We start from the raw sequence: 20,068 nt of genomic DNA, 5'->3' as shown, positions 1-20,068 counted from the left end.
CAAGGGAAGAGCCAGGGCCTCAGAGGAACAAACCTCCAAAAGGCAGGAATGCACAGAGTCTGCCCCACAAGCTCCAGCCCAACTGGGTCTGACCCAGCAGTCTCAGCCACCAGCTGTGCCACCAAGCAGACTTCTAACCCAGCGTTGCCACAGCTGCACATAGGATGCACAAAGCATATTGCCACCCAGTGATGGCCCTTGAAACCAGGGACCTGCTGCAACCACTGCCTGAGCTCACGAAAGCTTGGATAAACCAATGCTTCCATTTTGTCTTGGTTCCCTAGCTGCCAGCACCTCCCAAAAACAGAGGAGACCTTCCCAGCCAGCCCTTCTGAGATGCCGATACACTGCCATCCAACCAACACGCAGCCAGATCTCAGCCTCTGGTCCTTCAAGCTCTGACAGCACCCAGAGCGACCAAAATGATCCTTTTTGTCGCTGCAGCGACATCACAACAGATGTAAGTGCTCGTTCTGCCCATGTCTGTGCCTTCCAACCAGCCTTCAGGAGGGAAGCAGGCAAGGAGCCAGAGCTGGCAAGCTAAGCTAGCAGGTTCAGGGGCTTTTTGGACAGGACAGTGTCAAAAGACTGACAGACCCAGCTGCATACCAGAGCCCTGATTCTCTGAGCTGCTCCCAGAAATGAAAATACAGTGACGCAGACCTTCCTAAACCAGCACCCAGTCCCGAGACATTCCCATGGGTCATCGGAGCCAGCAGAAGCTCCCCCAGTGTGGTTTGTTTTCATGTTCCCTCCTTACTCATCCTCATTCCCCAAGACTCCAGGTCCCAGCGTTGGTCTTTGGATACAGACGTTACCCATGGAAAGCTGCAAGATTGCTTGGGTACCCAGGAAGCAGCCTTGGTCCCCCCCAGCTTTCTTGGGGTGCCTTGGGGGTAAGCCACTAAGAGAGAAGGGGGTCTGGCGATGAACACACAGCACACAGATCCTCCCCTACAACTCCAGCCCTGACAGGACCCACAGGGTGCACTGTGCTCCCTCCAGCCTGACATTTTGCTAACTCCACCCAAGACAGTAATAAAACGCATCTGGCGCAGATGGGGAATAATACAGCTGTAGCTCTCAGGCTTCATTATCTGCACGCAATTAAATCTCCCCCCCCGAAGGCAGGGTGCAGGCAAGGAAGGGTCTGGAAACCCAGCTTTGCTCATGATGCCTGCACAGAGCAAGCCTGGAGCAAGTCCTGGGCTCTGAGGTTGGGCTGTGATTCCTGCCAGGCAAGGCAAGCCAGGCTCACCTGCACCTCCAACAAGCAATAGCTGCCCTGAGCACCGCCGCATTAGCAATGCACCTCCACGAGTACATGTGCAAGTCCTTCCCCAGATGGAGAGCTGGCAAAGGGTGCTGAACATCACCTCTGGCCACAGCAATGGCACTGCTGGTGACTTGAAGTGATTTCAGAGACTGCTGTCACCTTGGAGCTCCCCAGGGCAGAGATGGACAGTCCCCTTTCCAATCACACCACTCTGAGGCAGTGCCTTGAGGCTCTGCACTTTAGGAAGAGTGGCCAAAACCTGAGCTAACCCCCACAGCACCCTGGCATGGCAGGGACATCCATCACCACATCCCCTGCTCCCCTTTGCAGGCTGACTCCCACCCACATGCAACACAAGCAGCAGGCTGAGTGACCAACACACTCATTGTGCAGTGTGCTAATTTTTAAGCACCACAAGAGTAAACTGAACCTTTTGCAGAGCTGGAGACTACCACATAAACTCAGTTATCTTTAGCAACCAAACCTGCAATCTCCCCAGAGAATGAAATCAGGTCTGTTAGACCAGGACTATTGTTTTCAAACCCAAATTGCCATCAGTCCCAGGCGGGGAGAAGGGGCAGAGATCTGAGATGGTTTATTGTCTGGGTGGGTTTGTTAAAAACAGTTTGACAGATTAACCCATGCTGGAGCCAGGCTAGAGCCAAGCCAAAATTAAACTAGAAAGGAGCAGGGTAAAGGGCAGACACTTAAAATGAGCAAGGTTGAGGCAGGAGTTAAAATCCAGGTGCTCTTCCTCTGCAGAGGCAAAGCCTACGCCATGCAGTGGGGCAGGGACCCTGCCCCAGGGGTCCGAGGAAGGACCAGGGCAGAAAGTAGATGCCCACAGCACCACACTACGGCTTTCCTGCATTCACAGCCAAGTTCATCATTGAAGGGCAACACAAGCACGGCATGCACTCCGTGCATGCCCCACTAGCACTGTAGACACATCTCTCAGCCCAGACCCTTCCCATTCCTCCCAGGGTTAGGAGTGCATCTGAACACCCACCTCAGTCATAGCAGGCAGCCCCAGGGTGAATCATCCCCCATCATGTCTCCAGACAGGGCTCCGGAGCAGGACAGGCTTCATCAGGGCACGGGGTCAAAGCTCACATTTCCAAAAGCCCCCTCGAGCAACACAGTCTCCTCTTCAAAAGCAATACTGCTTTCTAGGCACAGCAGCTGAGCTCTGGCCAGACACCATGGCCAGATTTTCAAAGATATTTCAAACTCTCAAGATACAGATTAAAGTCTTGGAGGAGTTTTCAGAGGCAGCTCTCTGGGCACCACAATACCTGCATTCCATCAAGCTCCTGAATTACTCAGGCATCTTGAAAAAGTCTCCTTTCACAGCCACATCCCCAGGTTCTCTGGACTGCTGGTAGCAGCTCTTCCACATCACGAGACATGCCAGCCCAGGAGATTCAAGCTTCCTCACTCTCGGGAGGCAAAAGATGCTCCCACTGTTTCCCTGAACCCTCAAAAGAAAAGTCCCAGCTCACAAACCTGAGCAGCACCTTCCCTTCATGCAAGAACATGAGAAGGTCCCCAAAGCTGGGGAGAGGCATCAGCCTGCTGGCAGTGTCCTCCCTGGGACAGGTTTGTCCCATCCACCTTGGCAACTTCTTTCACCAAAGAGGCCAAACCACCCCAGGTTCACCAGAGCTAAGACACCAGGGGACACCAGCAGCACTGAAGGGACATCTACAAAGAGGGATGGGGTGTCTGGGCAGCGTACCTGTACCATCTGGTACAGGCTTCTACGAAGCACGGATCAGGGCACCTGAGAGGGGCTCAGCACTTTCTGCCCACTCTCCTGTCCCCGTGCAGAAACCACCCCAAGGAGACACAGCTTCAGGGCAAACAGGCGCTTCAGATGAGCTTGCTCCGCAGCCAGGGAGGTGCAGGGAAACCCAGGCTGCTCAGCACAGCCCGTCAGTGGAACAAACTCCCCCACTAAACTCTCTTGCCTCTCTCCTCTTCCTCTCGATCCTCTCTAAACCAGGGCCGGGTTCACCCGGAGGAAGCCAAAAACAACAGAGCCTAGGCTGCTCTCTGCAGTCCAGCAGCAGTCGGAGCCCAGCTGGACACTGCTAATTCAGCCACGCTCTGTTGATGGTGGAGCCCCGGCACAGTTGTAAACAGCTCAGCAGTTTGTACACTCTCCAGTATTGATGTTATACAAAGGAGCTGGAAATGTAAATGATTGCACTAGACCTACAGCCGGTGGCTGCTGGTGCAGACGGCCCCCAGAAAAAAAAAAAATTTAAAAAAAAAAAAAAATATCTCCAGCCCACTCCTTGGCACTGCAAACAGGGCCTGATTCCGGCCAGGAACGGAGGAGCAAAGCTTTTACGTGTTTGCCATCTAGTGGGCTTGGGAAAGGCTGCACAGAGGTGCCGCCCTGCAGTGCAAAGCCTCGCCAGGTTGCAGGACTGGCACAAAATCTCTGCGATTTGGCCAAGACAGGTCTGTTTGGTCACCGTTCAGCCCACTGATGCTTTGCAGTGGTGTCAAGGCAGGGGGGTGGACCAGAACCTTGCAAAGCATCTGGCTGATGAGACCCCAGCTCTGGAGATAATATGTCTTGGGAAAAGACAATATCCATCAGGGCAAAGGGTCTGCACTTACGTGGCAGAAGCCTGAAAATCCACCCCAGGACAGCTAAGGTGGCCACATCTCACAAAAGCAAGGATACCGCCTGCATTACATCTGCTTTGCCTGTTCATAGAAGAGGCTAAATACTATTTTTAGGAATAATATTTTCATTTTTAAAATCAGCGGTTTCAAGGGAAAGGGGCTTAACATTTCCACTGTGCTTCCAGCCAACTTGGCTGCTAGCTCAATTAAAAATCATTTGAACTGTATGGACCCACACAGGCGTGCTGCCCCGTAGCCCACTGGAGCGTCTTTAGGATCATAAAGAAAAGGGGACATAAAAAGAAAGAAAAACACGTGATACTATGTAACGGCACTAACAAGTAAACTATTTTAATTTTCACCCGAATAATAATTCCTAAGGAGGAAAAACAAAGTTTGTTCAGCTGTAGTTAAGGTTGAGCAAACATAACACTAATCACTTTTGCTTTGCCTCTTGGAAAAGACTCCACAAGAGTGTCACATTTGGAAAAAAAAAAACAAAACAACAAAAAAAAACACAACAGTACCAACTCTCAGCCCCTGGGAAAGCTCTGAAGAGCTGGTGCAACTTCACCCCCACTGAGAGAGGTGTTTAAAAGTCTCACTGTGACCTGGAGCAAGCAGCCAGCTCTCCCCACACCTGCTCAGGAGGCTGCAGCAAGGCCAGCCCAGCTTCAGCAGCACGTTTTCACCCTCTGAAAGGCTTCGAATGATACGTGACCCCACAGGAATCAGGTGCACAACTGTTGGCAGATCCTACGGCACGCCAAGAAGTCTCCAAGAAAGCTTGAGCACACGGGAGCTGCTGCCTGGCCCTGTCTCCTGACATTACTTGACAGCATCTCTCCACGCTGTTCCATAAACAGGTCCCCTCTCTGACGAAGGGGGGGCCTAGGAAAAGGCAGCTCAAAAGGACAGAAGGCAAAATGGGGGCAGGGGGAAGAAGAGAGAAGGAAGCTGCAGAGGGAGGGATAAATGGAAAGAAAGCAATTGCAAAGGATATGAGACAGGTGGAAGGGGTTAGAGGTAAAACAGAGAAGAGTAACAATGTCAGAGGATACTGGGAGGACACACAGGGAACCAAGACATGGGAGAAGACCGCCAGTGGGAGAAGGAAAGGCAGAGGGAAATCAGCAGGAGCTCTCCCCCACCTCTCCTCCAGCCTCCCACAGGACAGTTCGTTGCAGCACAGGGCTCACTTGGGATTAACTGGAGCAGTGACACCCCCTTTGGAAACACCAGGCTGGTCCTAAACCGCTCCTTTCAGGTCATCAAAGGTTTGCCAACTAGCCCACAAGGAGCAGGCGATAAGCATACACAGAAAAGGGGGTACCTTGCCCACCCCTGCAACCCCATAACTAACCCAGATATAACACCCCTGTGGTTTATCCCCACAGGATCTGCTCACATCAGAGGCCAGACTTGCACCACCACCCTCAGACCCTGGTGCCTCAAGTTCCTTCCAGCTTCACCCACAGCTCTGGCGACAGTGCCGCAGCCATCCTGCATGTGACAGCAACAGGAGCAAGAAGGAAAACCTCCATCCCAGATGCTGGATTTGATCCCAGGGAAAGCCACCGTGAACAGAGGAAAGGGACAGCACCGTGGCTGACAGGACACCTCGGTGAGGTTAGCCGCACAGGCCGTAACAACCCATGTGCTGAGCAGCAGTGAAAAATTCCAGATTATTTCTTGCAGCTGACTCCGTCCCCACACGCTCCCCCACTGCACGTAGGTGACAAATTACCATCTTTGTTATTCGAGCACATACCAAATCAGGGTGATCAGTATTTGTCAAATAAGGGAAGAAAAATATATTGCGCAAAACATTTCAAGGTTTATTTTAACAGGGTTTTAAATATCAGTCAGTGCCAGGTTCATAAGCACCTCTTGGGACGGTTGGCCCTGGTTTGCCGTAAGAGACTTATTTTTCTTCTTTTTTTTTTTTTCCCTCCCTTTTTCTTTTCATTAATTCAAAGGAAATAAAAAAAAGCCTGCTGCCTGCAGGGGCAGCAATAAGGATGCCTATCCTATCAGAGGACAAACACTGTGCTAAGCAACACCAGCTCTGCTGTATAGCAATGACTTAAGTAGAGCTTGTGCTTGCCCTTGCCTCCACATGAGCCCAATACAGGCAGCAAGGGCTAAATCCCTGCCTGTACACAACAGGCAACACTTCTCAATTCCCAAGCAACAACAGGGCTGGCCTTGCCTAACCCTGCACCAGTGGGCAGAGTTCCCAGGAGATGCCAGTCTGCACCACAAATGCTCTCGATGCCAGGCAGAGCAGAGACCCGCACCAGCATTCACAGCTGCTGGTCTCCCACAGGCATCAGGTGTACTCACCAGCATTCATGGAGCTTGGGCACTGACAGCAGATTCAGTGCAGCAGCCCAGATTTATCTGCCCGAGATAAACACACAGCTGGCCATCCTCAGAAGAGGTTGGTGAGCTCATTTCTTTGCCCCCAAATCCAAAAAACACTGCAAGTGCCCCCCAGTCCTGTAAAAACTGTGCCTACAGCAAGCAATACCTGCCTAGTTTACCCCCAGAGCTCCACTCCCAATACGGAACATGAGCGGAGAAACGCAGTGTCATGGAAAAGGCTTTTTCTTGTGCTTCAGAGCCAGACCTTTGGGTGCTAGAAAGCTGTGATTGCTGCTACATGCTCTGGTAAGTTAGACTGAATGAAGGCAATGCAATACAGGACAAGCTTCAGAGCTATCCACAAGCAAATCCTGACAGCAAGCAAAGGGTGCAATGCCACATCAGTCATGCCCGTGACATCTCTGATTTACTCTACAGGAGCCACTGAGTGCCCAGTTCCTGTTCTCCAGTGACACACTGTGCCTGGAGAGCTGAGCAGACCCCATCCTCTGCCAGGATCTGACCCAGGGCCAGGACAAATTCACAGTTGAATCAATATTCGTTAGCTCACCCTTTGCTGGCACAGGAGGCTCCAATGCCTAAGCAGGGCTGAACATCTCCAGGGATCTGCCATAGCCACCTCCTGGGTTGCAAAGTATCCCCTGCTGCCAGTGGCAACCTCAGCAGCCACCTGCACATCCCAACATTGCCACCACTTGGGATGAAGCCAGGGATGTTGCGCTCCAGGGCAGGCCAGCCAACACCTCTTAAAACCAAACTCTGGATAAAAAAAGAGAGCAGCAACCACACAACTGTATCGTAGCCCCCCTTCCCATCTGCCAGCCCTTCTGCCTCCTCCCGCTTCTGCTTTTCAGAAAGCGGAGTGGCTTTTCCTCCACAGCTGCGTTGCTCAGACACAGCCAGATCTCCCCGTCAGCGCAGGAGTGCAACGGAGACCCGTCCCTCGCGTCTCCTTGCAGGAAACGAGCAACAGCCTCTTGGCTGCCAGGATGATGCCTCAGCAGTTTCTAAAAGTGGTGCCCGAGTCAGACACTCCCCAAGAGAAAGAAGCCAGAGCATGTTTACAGGGCAAGCCTTTCACATGCTGTTAGCTTCTCCATATATTCAAGCATCCCCTCTACACCCAGCACAGACCCACACCTCCAATGCACACATACAGCCCGCCCAGGGCATGAAGGAAAGAGCTGACTGCGCTGGCAGGCCACAGATGAGAAGGCTGAAATGCTCCTTGAGGGCCAAAGCAGTCACTTACCTCGCTTGGAAGATACCAGTTCTCAACTCGTGCATGAAGGTGCTCATCGCCTGCTTCCAACCATCACCTGACATTTCTGGTTTTGCCTGTGTTACCCCTGCTCTGTGCTCATGGTTGCATCTAAAAGGAATTGCTTCTCACCCTACACTGACCCTTGGATGTAAGCACAGCCCAGAATTGGGACAGGCAGGTTAAAGACAGCAAACAACTCAGAAACCACCAAGAAGTAAGGTACCACCCTGCTGAGAGCTCTGGGAAGCACACTGCACTGTGCTGGCATCTCAAGTTCCCCTCGGGTACCAAATTGTGAAAGGTGGGAGGAAGAAGACTTGGGAAACAAATGACCCAAACCAGGACCAGCTGCAGAGCAGGAGTACAGGACTTGTTAAAGGCTCCCACCTGACGGGAAGGGGAAGAGAAACGCCTTCAAACCAGCAGAGCATCATGGAGCAGGCAAGATAGCTACTTGCTTCACTGCTGCCACATCTCTCAGCAAGGGAACCTCCCCACATATCTGATGCTCCCAAAATATTCAGGAAGGGTCAAGAGCTGTGAGCTTCTCCTGGGTAAGCTGTGACCATGTCACTGGGAACACAGGGAGGTCACATCTATGTGAGGGATAGCACTCTAGATCCCATGTTAAAAATTCAAGGAAGATGTATGCAGCACTCTCCTTACTAACCATCCATCTTTCCAGGGCTGTGTGTTGGATAAAGTAACCATTCCCCTCTGTGTCAATGTGAAAAATCCTCTCCCCTCCCCACGCAATCACAGGTATGCTTTGGCGAGCATCACCACCCCAAAATAAGAGATGCTGATGTCCTCCCACACGTTGAGCAGTGGCAGGTCGTCAGTGTCCAAGACTTGTGCAGAAACCACTTTTATTCAGGAAAGAGAGGAGCTGGACTTTTCAGCAGCAACATTTGCTGAGATGTCAGCACAGTACCTGCAGATGTCCTAGGTTTTTATACAGCTCACCCACTGTAACTGCTGCCAGGGAAATATCAGCCCATCAGCCAACAGGCAGATATGTCTGGGGTCACCCCAGCAGGAATAAGCCACACAAACCTGCACAGTGTTCATCCGACTCTGGCTAGCATCTCCAGCAACTGTACAAAGGGGACCAGTACACTCCTTGTAGTGTGGGGTTTAGGCTTTTTGCTCGCACACTTACAACTACATCTTTCACACAGGCACTTCTCTAGCTTGAGAGGTGCAGTAAGTAGAGGCACAGGAGAAGTGAGCAGATGCACACACAGTCCCTGTATGTGCAAGCAGCAACCCCAGGCTGCACTACGCAACCCTCAGCAGGGTCCCGATTTCTTCAAAACCAAGGAAAAGCTGGAAATTCAAAACTAACAGAAGTATTTTCACACATGCATAGAGTCTAAAAGTCAGGAACTTAGTAAGTAAATTACCTAGCTCAATTTTATGTTTATGTAATTTATCCCAGCACAAATACTGATGGCAAGGGATTAAAGGTCATCGTAAACCTGTGCTTCAGAGCTCAAGCCCATTTCTTATCAAAGAGCCCATGAAGAAGCTGCTGTAAGGCCTTCAGCCTGCATTTTCCTGCTCCAGTTCCACCACCTCACCCTGAAACATCCAGTCACCTCCCATGCAGATACCATGCTGTGTGACCCTTACAGGTGGTTTGTTTAGTCCCTCATCAGGCTTTACTAGCAGCACACATGACCCAGGCACCACTGCAGGCTACCCAGGAGGCCTGGAGGGCTGCTGGACTTGAGCCCACCCTGTCCCACCCTGCTGCCGGCTCCTGCTCCGAGTGTTGCTCAGCTCCGGAAGGTCCCTGGGTGTGGTGCGGAGAGCACTCAGTCCAATTTGCTGCAGAGGCTCTTACGAGGGGCTGACGTCAATGACACAGGCTGATTTTTCAGCTCAGTCCTTCTGTCCAAAACCACCAGAGGGCAGCTTGAAACATAACCATTTACAGGCTTGGCCACGTTAAATATTTCCGAGCACTGAAACCTGTTTGCCCAACTACTGCCCAACAGTAACTTAAAAGACACCCCCCACCACATTCTCTACCCTTTAGAGGGGCTTCAGGTGTGATGAGGTGACTGTTAACATCTCAGGGAAGCCCTCTTCCCTGCTGCGAAGCAGTCCCAGTGGCCTGCCAGCACACATGGCAGAGGGTCTGTGTCAATCTGGTCCTTAGCAGTATGCTCTCAAGGCTTACCTTGACAATTCAGGCCCAAAGCCTCCTTGGGGCAAGAAAAACACTTTACCAATTTCCAGGGTCCACTAGATTAGGGTGTGATCAGACAAATACACCACCTTTATTACTCTCAACCTCCAACAAAGCTGAGAAGCAGGCAGAGGGCAGCAGCATGAGGCTAGATCTAAAAAAAGTACAGAGTCTATACCCAAGAGAGTCCTCAAAACCAGACAGGAGCCCTGCTACAGCATCAGGAGTTTCATTCCTCTGCCCCTCATCCAGGTCTCTTCTGTCCAGGTTAAATGAAATTTCTTTTTTATCCAGGCTTTTTATCCTGGTCCAAGCCCATGATAAGTGATATTTTTTTATTTCACCTCACTGTAGCGAGCAGGAGTTGGTCAGTTGATACCAGGTGACAAGGGAAGAGGGAGGAGGTCCTGGACTTGCCAGTGTGTTTATGACGGGGCAGCAGGATCTCTAGTTAAGATAACCTCACCATTGAGCTCAAGCCTGTGCCCTGCTACCAGTTTCTTACACAATCCTGGACAAGTCATTTAGGGCAGGAGTTCACAGGAAAGCTCCAGCCAACCAACAACTCCCTGCTCATGGTTTCTTTTTTCCCAGGCTGGGTTTCAGGGGCTGATTCAGCTTATGAAAGGGACAGATCACCACCTGGACTAAGGTAACAAAACCAGCAGAAATGCACTGCCAGAAGCAGGGGCCTGCTCCTTTTGCCAGCTAGAACTAATTTATTCTTAGTTTAATCCCTTTAGGGTTATTCTTTACATTTTTTTGAAGCAGTACTTTCCTCTTTCATGCTTGATCTTCTCTACTTGTTTTATTGCTTGCTAGCAGAAAGGTCTCTGGGCACCCAAAGAGTGACTTGCAGTCCTCAGACAGGAGACCAGGGGTTGAAGAGGAGCAACAGTGAGGAATGTTTTTCAGAGGAAGTAAAGAAGAGTATGGGCAGCAAGGGAAAGCGAAGCAGTGCACTTCCCCAGCACAGGACCCCAGAAGCACCCCACATAAAATAGCTGCACAGTGAGAGAGAGGCTGGTTCTTGTAAGTTAAGGCAACAGGAAGGCTGGGTCAGGGGCAGTGCTGACACAACAGCTCTCACAAATCCCACTCAAAGTCTGTTTTTAAAAGGAGGCAGCTGCTACCAGCTGCAAAATGAGACCTAGATGGTGGCCAAGTAACAGAGGACACTGCTGCCTCTTGGGAACACTCCAACATCATCAGTCTGTTTTTAGCTGTGTCTACAGCAGCAAACAGCAGAGACGGCAGGAGCAGATCTGCCAAGTGAAACCATACCCAACAGCAACACTGAGCACTTTTCAGGGGGCCCTTCAAACTAACTCTAGCTGGGTCCCAAAGACCCAAACTCCATTCGCTGCCAGAGGACAATATCAGTTTAAATTTTACCTACTATAAATCCAACTAGCACACTCCAAAAAACACTCTGGGATGTGAAATAGAGCATGTCAAGTATGGACAACTTGGAGATTCACTCATCCATCTGACCAAACACACTAAAGTAGCTGCACCTTGTGAAATCTCCCTTCTGGGAGCCCCTTAAGAAAGAAAGAGCAGGCAGACATAACCCAAGCAGAGAAAGTAAACAACGAAGAGGACCATCCCCAAGTCAGATGAGATAGCACAATGCTTGGAAAGCCTTTCAGGCAACAGGCAGCATTTGACCACAGTTTGGGCAATGCCATGAAACAAACTGCTAAGGAGCCTGGGTGACTCAGTGGTGCTGGTAAAGATGCAGTTGCTCCAAAAAGCTCTTTTCTCAAAGGTCTTATCAAATGTGCTCATCTTTCCTTACATACCCTACCCTCGTTTTAATAAGGGCCACACCTAGGTAAGTATAATGCACAGCGCTGACGGCAAGAACTAGCACATTACTGGGAAGGAGATGGAGGAGTAAAGAATATGGCTGAGCAAACAAACTCCCTCCTGGGAAAGCTGCAGAGCTCAGCCTGCCTCACTGATCTCCCAAACGCTTAAGAAAAGACAACCCTAGCTGCATCTGTTGCTCAGCAGCACCATTTCTTCCAAGGCATAACATAGTTTCCTGTTGCCCCACAGGGAAACAGGCAAGGGAGAGCAAGAAAAAGCCCACGTCTCCAACATGTTCCTGATGGCACAGCACAGGAAACATTGGAGAGAGAAAACAGTCACCAGTTTAACACAATCTTAGCACCAGGCTGAGTTACAGCAGCCATATAGAGACCATGCCTACACCAGGAGCTACAGAAACAGCAGGGTTAGTTACATCAGCATATACACAGTGGGAAATTTCTACACATTACTAAATCAGCAAGGGACAGACTGAGCGTAAGGGTGTGCTTAGTTATCTCCTGCTCAGGAAAGCAACTGCTGCCCTGGAACACTCTTCCCATCAGTAATCAACCCTGGAATCCAACCTCTTGCTTTGGATTTCTGATGCAAGCATGTCTCTTACGAGAGAGGCAGGACTTTTCTCCAAATTAAGTACTTGCCTATTTAGCCAATAGTCTTCAATTTCCATATTTCAACTCTGTTGACAATAGCCCAGTGGGAAAACAAACTGATTCATGCTATTTGTCACCACAGCATACATGTGTTTACCCGATACAGCTGAACTGGTCAGACCATGTGCATGCTCCTACCTCCTCCCTAACCCTCTATGCCAGATCTGCTCTCCTACCTCCTCCCTTGCGGTCATTTTGGCATCAGCTTGACCACAAAAAACAGGCAGCAGAGTCTACTAGTTCAGCAGGAAAGTATCCTGCAAGATGTTACGTTTCCATGCAATTAGTGTATGTAATCATCTCCCTGTACAGCTGAATGGAGCTAACGTGTGTGGAGCACGCAGCCAAGGCAGGGAAAGGGGATCATCATTGCTTCATAGACAACAAGCAGCTAAAAAGATACAGAGCCACTTGTTCAGAGTAGCCAACAGAAGCAAGAGCTCCACTCACTACCTGCTTTTAAGCAAAACTGATTTAGTATTAGGAACTGGAGGTTCATGTGAGAGCCAACCAAAACTCAGAACTCACTAACCAAACCAAAAGATTTCATTAAGAAACTGCTGTGCATCCCAGCCATTAAAATAAGAAGCTGCTCTTCAGTGTCCATGCAGCCTTCAGTCCTTGGAGCAATTTTAACATGATTCTCAGATGCTTTCCCATCAGAGATTTTGGGCCCTTTACAAGAGACACCATTTACACATGTAGCAGTTGGTTCAGCAGCCAGCCCAGATCTCCTGTACTATTTGTGCTACTGAGCTACTATGGGTACCTCAAGAATCCTCAAACATGAGAAGGAAGACAGCCCTGAGCCACAGGTGCATCTTCAGATAGCGAAGTCCCCTATTGTAAAAGCAGTAACATGAGGCAATCCCAGCCCATACCACATACTTGCCACACTAGCATTAAGGGAAGTGCGAAGTATTCCCACCTGCCTCCAAGACCTTTGCTTTCAAATGTGCTAGCCAAAAATGGCAGTCCCAGAAGGGGAAGAAAGTGGTGTTTCTCACTGGTTTTGCCCGTTTTGCATGCCTTCACACAGGGAGACAGTCACCAAGGAGCTCTTATGAGAAGCTCATATAACCTGGTAACACAGAACACATCTCACACACCCAGCTTGAGAGAGACCTCACTACTGAGCTGCAGAGAAAAGCATCTCATCCTCTCTCTGGACAAGGACAGCTATGTACTAGCAGAGTCATGGAGCTACCCAACTTCTGCAAAGCTAATGCAACACAGAGAGGAAGGAAGCAGCACTGCTCTTTGAAAAGGATGTTTTTCCATCATCCAGCACCTCCAGGATTCCCTCCAGAGCCAAGTTTAACTCATGGCACCGATGTAACAACAGAGAATTTATTGCTTAGCCAAATGGACCTGCATGAGAGGACTGGTACAGGTCACTGCCATAAAAATGTATGCAGAAGGACCAGAGAGCTACAGGCAACCCCCACGTAAGGATGCATTCAAGACAGAAAAAGCTTGACAGGGTAACCCTGCTACCACTTAAAGCAGAAGTCTTAAAGGGTGATCCCTCCACTTCAGAGGCAGTTTCCTGCCTGATTTCATGCAGGCAATCCCTTGGTCACCAGTCTTGCTGCTGGCTTTAGACACATGAATTAGGTTTAGCTATTAGAAGGTACAGAAGCCCATTTCAGTCTGCTGTAAGCACACAGAGCAGCCACCAATGTTCAACTGTCACCAAACATTACAAGTACCAGCAGTACTTTCAACTGCAACCTACAGACCTACAGCCAAGCCTCCCCACAGAAGAGAGCAATTAAAAACTGAACTGCAAAGTTGAACAGCAGCACTAATCACTATGAAAAGTGAAAAGCACACATTTTACCCTGAGCTTTTGGATTACAGCACCCACAAGTCAGAGTCTTAAAATAAAAATGACCTTTAATGAGGCTCTTTGGAATGTGTTTTAATAATTAATACAAGTTATGCATCAACAGTGTAAGACTTCACCATTTCTTTGGAGAATTAACAAAAAGGTGTAATAAATTCTGTGAGCTTTTGGGTGAGAAATAGGTGTGATATCATTTGTCCCTTTAGGGTTTTTGCTATCTGCTCATGAACAAGGAACAACAGGAAACTTCCACAAAGACTGGATTCTTGACAGAAGGGGTGCAAGAGCCCAGTAACCCCCAAAAGCCAACTTTTAATATTTGGGAACATGCACAACAACAAGTATTCTTTTCATTAAGAACCACTATGCCCTCTCTTCAGAGTTGGGTACGACAGCAAGGACACTGCATCAAAGATTTGAGCAATCTTGACAGAACTGAGGCCAGCAGCAGAGATAAGGGAAGACATGAACTGACAGGATTAAGCATTAAGACCCAAACTAACTTGCAAGGAGGAGAGTGGGGCTTGCAATGGATAAAAGTCATATGTACAAGTCCTTCACACTCAAGAGAAAGGCAAGGGAAATAACTACCCTCAGGCAGGCTTGTGAAGATACTTTGTTTAATACATCTGAAAAGAATGCATATACAAAGAACTTAGACATGAAAAAGCATTGGTTCAACACTAATGAGTCTACAAGAAATTGGAATTTTGGATGATGGAGAAGATTCCCTAAGTCTTAAAAAACTTTGAATTTGCAAGCCAAAATATATTTTTGGTAAAATCCCTACAACACTGCAGTCAGTCTACGTAAAGACCCTGCACACAATCCTCAGCGGGCTGGAGCCCATCTTACAGGTTCAAGGTTACGTACAAGCAAAATGCAGAAAAAGGGGATTCCCTTAACTGGTCCCTATATGGTGCCACACTAAACACTAGAAACCCCTCCCTGCAGTTCCTTCCTACTGACACAGGTTTATCTTTCCACCCCTCCCTGAAGGATGCCAAGCCATCCAGGAAGAGATGCACCACCAGGGCCAGCTCCAAGACTTGTCTTAACATACACCAGGTCCTTTCAGAATGTCCAAACAGCAGTGTACATGCTGGTCATTGTAAGCGTTTTGCTAATAGTTAAGGATTGGCAGAAGATGGATTTGTTAAAAGCCAACTGAATCAGTTGGGCATGCTTAAAAAGGTGCAGTTATTTCTTCATCACGTGACAAAAGCTTATGATGTCAAAGATTAAGAAAGAGACTGGCAAGCTAGTTTCAAGTCTGATGGTGCATCGAGAAAAGGATTCTCCTATTCCTAAGGCTTCATAACTTAGAGGATGGGGTAGAAATTTATGACCTGCACAGTGGAAAGCCAGGGGAAGAGATACAAGGCAACTTCAGAGGAGATGCAGATACATTTTCTACACTCCTCCTTAGAGGAGCACCAGCTTGGGACATTTTACTTTCCTGTATTTATCTTGAGTACTAAAGTCTGCTCACACCCAGGCTGCCGGTTGGCTGCAGAACAGCCCCAGAAGTTCTTGAAACCAGAACCAAGTCTTGCCAGACTGGCATAAAGGGACAAGGCTTCAGTAAAACAGCCTAGAATTAGTCTGTTACAGAAAAAGTCATCACAAGCATGCCTGGATTTTAAACAAAAAAAATTAGAAACGGTAAACAAAATAAAAAACTAGTACTGATCAGTGTTTTCTGATAATACATAATTACTCAAAATTAACTAGTTTAACTGAATTGAGGGGGCACTGGGGAATAAACACTAACATTCTCATCTCACACAGGGATCGTGTGGGGGAGATGGGAGTGCAGGGCATTTGTCATTATTGCAAAAACAAATTTTAAAATTTGTATCTTTAGTTTGATTTAAACATTGCTTTTAGTATGACATCGAACACCAGCTTTGCAGAAGGGGCTGTGGAGGGACGTTCATAGCAGCACACACCTGCGAGTCTTCTTCGGCTCCGGAGGCTCCAGGGCAGCCAATATCGCTTCGTCAAATACATTCTTTAGGCCTTTCTGAAAAGGGGCAAAGAGAGAAAGGGGCAGTCTCATTTTTGAGTTTTTACACAAACAAAACCACAGAAAGCCAAGTGGCAGACAAACCCCTCTAATGACGAATCAAGGTTTGCCATCTACAACTCCCAGAGTCTCCTTTGCTCAGCTAGGCTCTGTCCAAGCTGCGCTGCTGTGGTTAGCAGTTCCCTAGCACTGCATCTGATTTTCTGAACAGGAACACGAATCCTTTGAGACCAGACCAGTATACTTCACAAGAAGCAAAACACACATAACCAAGTCATTTCCTTAAGGCAATTTTTATGATTAGTTGGCTATTAACACATTTCACATGCTAATGACAAAGCAGAAAGTGCTGCATTCAAATGCAAGAGCTTGATCTGGAGCACACTGGGTACAGCAGTGCAAACACCCGTGTGTCAGGGGAGAGAAGACACAAGGCAAGCATGCAACGATAGATCGGTCTGGTACACGCTTTGGTCAGGCTTCCGGCCCCAAACGCCCGATGGTTAGAAGCAGCCAGGTAGAGCCCAGAAGCTGTGCATGGTATCAGAGAAGTCAAGATGGGAGGAGTATGAAGCAGGTACTGTACATTGCGTTAAGTGTGAAACTGAAGCCAGGAAGTGCAAATCGGAATAAAGCTTCATCAGTCATTTATACAAACAACTGCAATTTTTAATTTCAAAATTTAAAGACAAGCTACAATTGATGTTTTCTCCTTAAAACAATAAAAATCAGAAGCATAATAGTAAGAAGCAGCTTTACATCTTACAGTAACAGGCTTTAAGGATCTATTATTGAAATGAAGAGGTCTACCATGTTAGTGAAAGCAAGAATTTTAACAGTTCATAAAGCAGTAGCAAGTACATTGATATTTCCTTCCCCCCAAGGACTGACAAATACTCCACTACAGCACAGACAGCCAAAGCAATAGCAACAGAAAAACATCTCACTGCACAAAGGAGAACCAGAAAACCCTTCACATTACAGCGTAACTTGCAGATCACTGTTTCATGTACTTTTGTCATGCAAATACAGTTAACGAGTCACAAGTAGAAATTGAAAAAAACACGCATCCTTTCTTCCAGTTGGATTCAGGAAGATCAAACATCATGTCTTATTCTTTTGATCTTTCTTTAAATAATGATGTAACCAGATCCTTTCCCCCAACAGCCTGAATTATAAAGCTACCCACATCTGGCAACCCAAGCAGCAGAGAGTTAAGCGAGTCCAGTTCGTGTTCCACAGTCACAACATTTTACTAAAGATCTTAAGTATTGTTTTCAGTCCAAGAGCTAATACAGAGGTTGCTCTAAGATGGCAAGCAGACACAACAGCTTTCAATCAAGGTGGTTTTATTCACTTTTTAACCAGGTTTCTACAGTAGTGGGACAGAGGAAGCAGCAGCAAGAGGGGAAGGAGAAAGTTTAGAATATACAGCACTTCCTTTTGGGCTGAGTTTCCGGAGGCTCGAGGGCAGCTAGGATAGCCTCATCAAACACATTCTTCAGACCTCTCTACAAGACAGAGGGGAGGAGAAAAAACAGCAGCCAGGTTAGAGGATTAGAGAAAAACAAGCAGATACAAAGAGCATTCAGGATAGACCAGGCTGAATTCACAGAGGCAGTAAACAGATTTACTTTGCAAAAAACAAAGTAGATCCCAGGAGGAAATCTCATTTAGATGACCCAGAAGTCAGTGTCAGAGACAGCCAGAACATGTGACAGACCAAGTTAGACAAAATGAACACCCAGAAGGGCAGAGGCACAAACACAGCGGCAATTGGCAAGAACAAGGGGGTGGGAGGGGCCGCAGAAAAGGTGATGGTTTCCATTTAACTGCTGAATATACACTGAGGGAGTTTACAGGGGAATATACACAGGGGAGAGCAGCCTGCTCCACCACAGGGATCCAAAAGGTCAGGTAAACCTTTTGTAGTCACCCACCATGGATAAGCAAGCACCTCAGATGCACGGACTTACTGCTCCCAACTACCCCAGTGGCAGCTAGTCCAGAGCAACGGCTCCAAACAACTCTGCTTTGTGAATTCAGCCCCTGAATAACTGAAGGCCTCCAGATGGCTGGGGAAACATGATCTGGGATCGAAGCAGTACCTCTCTGGTAAGCCATCATCATCTTCAGACATTGGCTATCGGTCTTTTAAGAAGCGATGCAATACCTTACCAGTGCTGCTATTTTGACATTGAGAGCCAGCATGGAAATGGTGCATTTCAGTTATTCAGTTAGTTACTAAAGCAAGTATAACAACCACTCAAGTCACAGGAAGACAGAAACGGTGTTAGGATTGGAATAACTGAGATCCAACACCAGACAAGCAGTCACAGAGCTGCAAGGAGTCTGCAGGGATTACACTGGAGCACGAAGCATGCGTTGCATTTGCTATAAGCACAACAGGAACACTGCAGTGTGTTACAACTCCCACGCAACTCTGCCAAGTTACACATGAACACCAGAAGTGAAACCTGGCTCAGTTTATGCTAACTGGACTCGCCTAAATCTACTGTCATGAGTGCAACCTTCATAAATTCCGAAGAACTGCTTTATCCCAGCTAAAGACAAACAGAAAAGCTTAAATTACTTCCTGTAAACAATTGTAGCCTTTGCAAAATTAAGATTTTTTTTTTTTTTTTTAAATCATTCAAATGTAACTGGTTTCTCCCTCACAGGTTAGACTGGATGTATCCCTTTTAGAAGGTCTTTAATCTTGTTTCACTGAAGCACATACATGGGAAATCTCTCAGGCAATTCCATCTGGAAGCATTTAAGTCCATCACGTTACATGCAAGATTATACTTGAAAGAACAGAAGTTAAGGAAATCACCATGTACAATCATTCTGTAAATCCTCCCCAGCAACTTTTTTTTTTTTTTAAATGAGTTGCAACCCTGGCTGACAAAAGAGCTAGAGACTGCTGATAAATAATGCCTATGTGAAGTCTGAGTGCTAATTAGATTTTCCTTCTCTGCAAGAATACGGCTGTAGTATAAACTCAATTATGTACTATTATATAGATTAAGAACCCAGGCAGGGCAAGAGTCAAGAAAACATGCTTCCTTGATTGTCCTACTCAGGGACTCCTCTTTTGTTTTCCTGTTGCACAGGAGAAATTAATTTGTTCAAGGGAACAGAATCTGGGATTTGTTTTGAAGGACCTAGCAAAAAAATGGGATAAGGGAAGAGGAGAAAAAACGGGACAGGGACAAAATTATTGTAAAAATGGGACTGGGGTTAAAAGCCTGGATGCTACAAGAGTAACCATGCGAAGGGAACCATGTTTGATACCACTGGCACACAGACCTCGATACTCAGGTTAAAGTAACAGTGCTCCTGTGCTGCACTGGCGAACAGGTTGAGCTCAAGCTCCTTTTGCCCCCTCCAGTCATGGATAGTTTAAAAATCTGTGTCAAAACTGTCAACCCAGCATCAGGGGGGAAAAAAGGAACTGAATTCAGAAGTTCTGCTTTGTGTTAGGTACTAGCGTTGAGCTTCAGAATGTTCACTCAGACACTTAACTCTTAAATGTAAGAGAAGCAACAATCATTTTAATTGTAATCTGTGTCAGTCACCCTTTCCTAATAGCAAAGTGTTACCCACTTTTTACAGTGGTATTGGGTGCTATTTTGTAGAGAAAGGTTGAAAACAGACATTGAAAGTGCCTTCGTCACAATAAGGGATTCCACAACCTGAGGAAAGGCAGCCATAAGAACTGACTCCTCAGTACTGCAGTCACCCAAACACAGGGAGAAGATGATATTCTGTCTTTACAGAAAAGGCTCAAACTCGGCCTCTTACAACTCACCTAGTACTTTCAGAACATCGACCCTTCCACACAGACAAGCAAATTCTTCCTCCCAGGAAAAAAAAAACATGCTCTGGCTCCATGATTTTATGATTACTTGCTACCGTGGTGTCAAAGTAATC

The 20,068-nt window shown here is 47.6% G+C and overlaps 1 protein-coding gene across 2 annotated transcripts in view; it reads right to left on the bottom strand.

The window, feature by feature from the left end:
* Positions 1-14,706: 14,706 nt before the first annotated feature.
* Positions 14,707-20,068, bottom strand: part of CDC42 (cell division cycle 42) — a 28,841-nt gene continuing 23,479 nt past the window's right edge. The window contains exon 6 of one of the 2 annotated variants that reach the window (XM_052791408.1): positions 14,707-16,129. In XM_052791408.1, coding sequence (XP_052647368.1) covers positions 16,040-16,129 — 90 coding nt within the window. In that variant the 3' untranslated portion in view covers positions 14,707-16,039. Of the gene's footprint in view, positions 16,130-16,779; positions 17,644-20,068 lie in introns of those variants that run through there. The other variant, XM_052791409.1, reaches the window with a different exon arrangement.

Source organism: Harpia harpyja, chromosome 7, assembly GCF_026419915.1.
Source record: "Harpia harpyja isolate bHarHar1 chromosome 7, bHarHar1 primary haplotype, whole genome shotgun sequence".
Classification (NCBI taxonomy): Eukaryota; Metazoa; Chordata; class Aves; order Accipitriformes; family Accipitridae; genus Harpia; species Harpia harpyja.
Note: the sequence above shows the minus strand (reverse complement) of the source record. Positions and strands in the feature narration are given on the sequence as shown.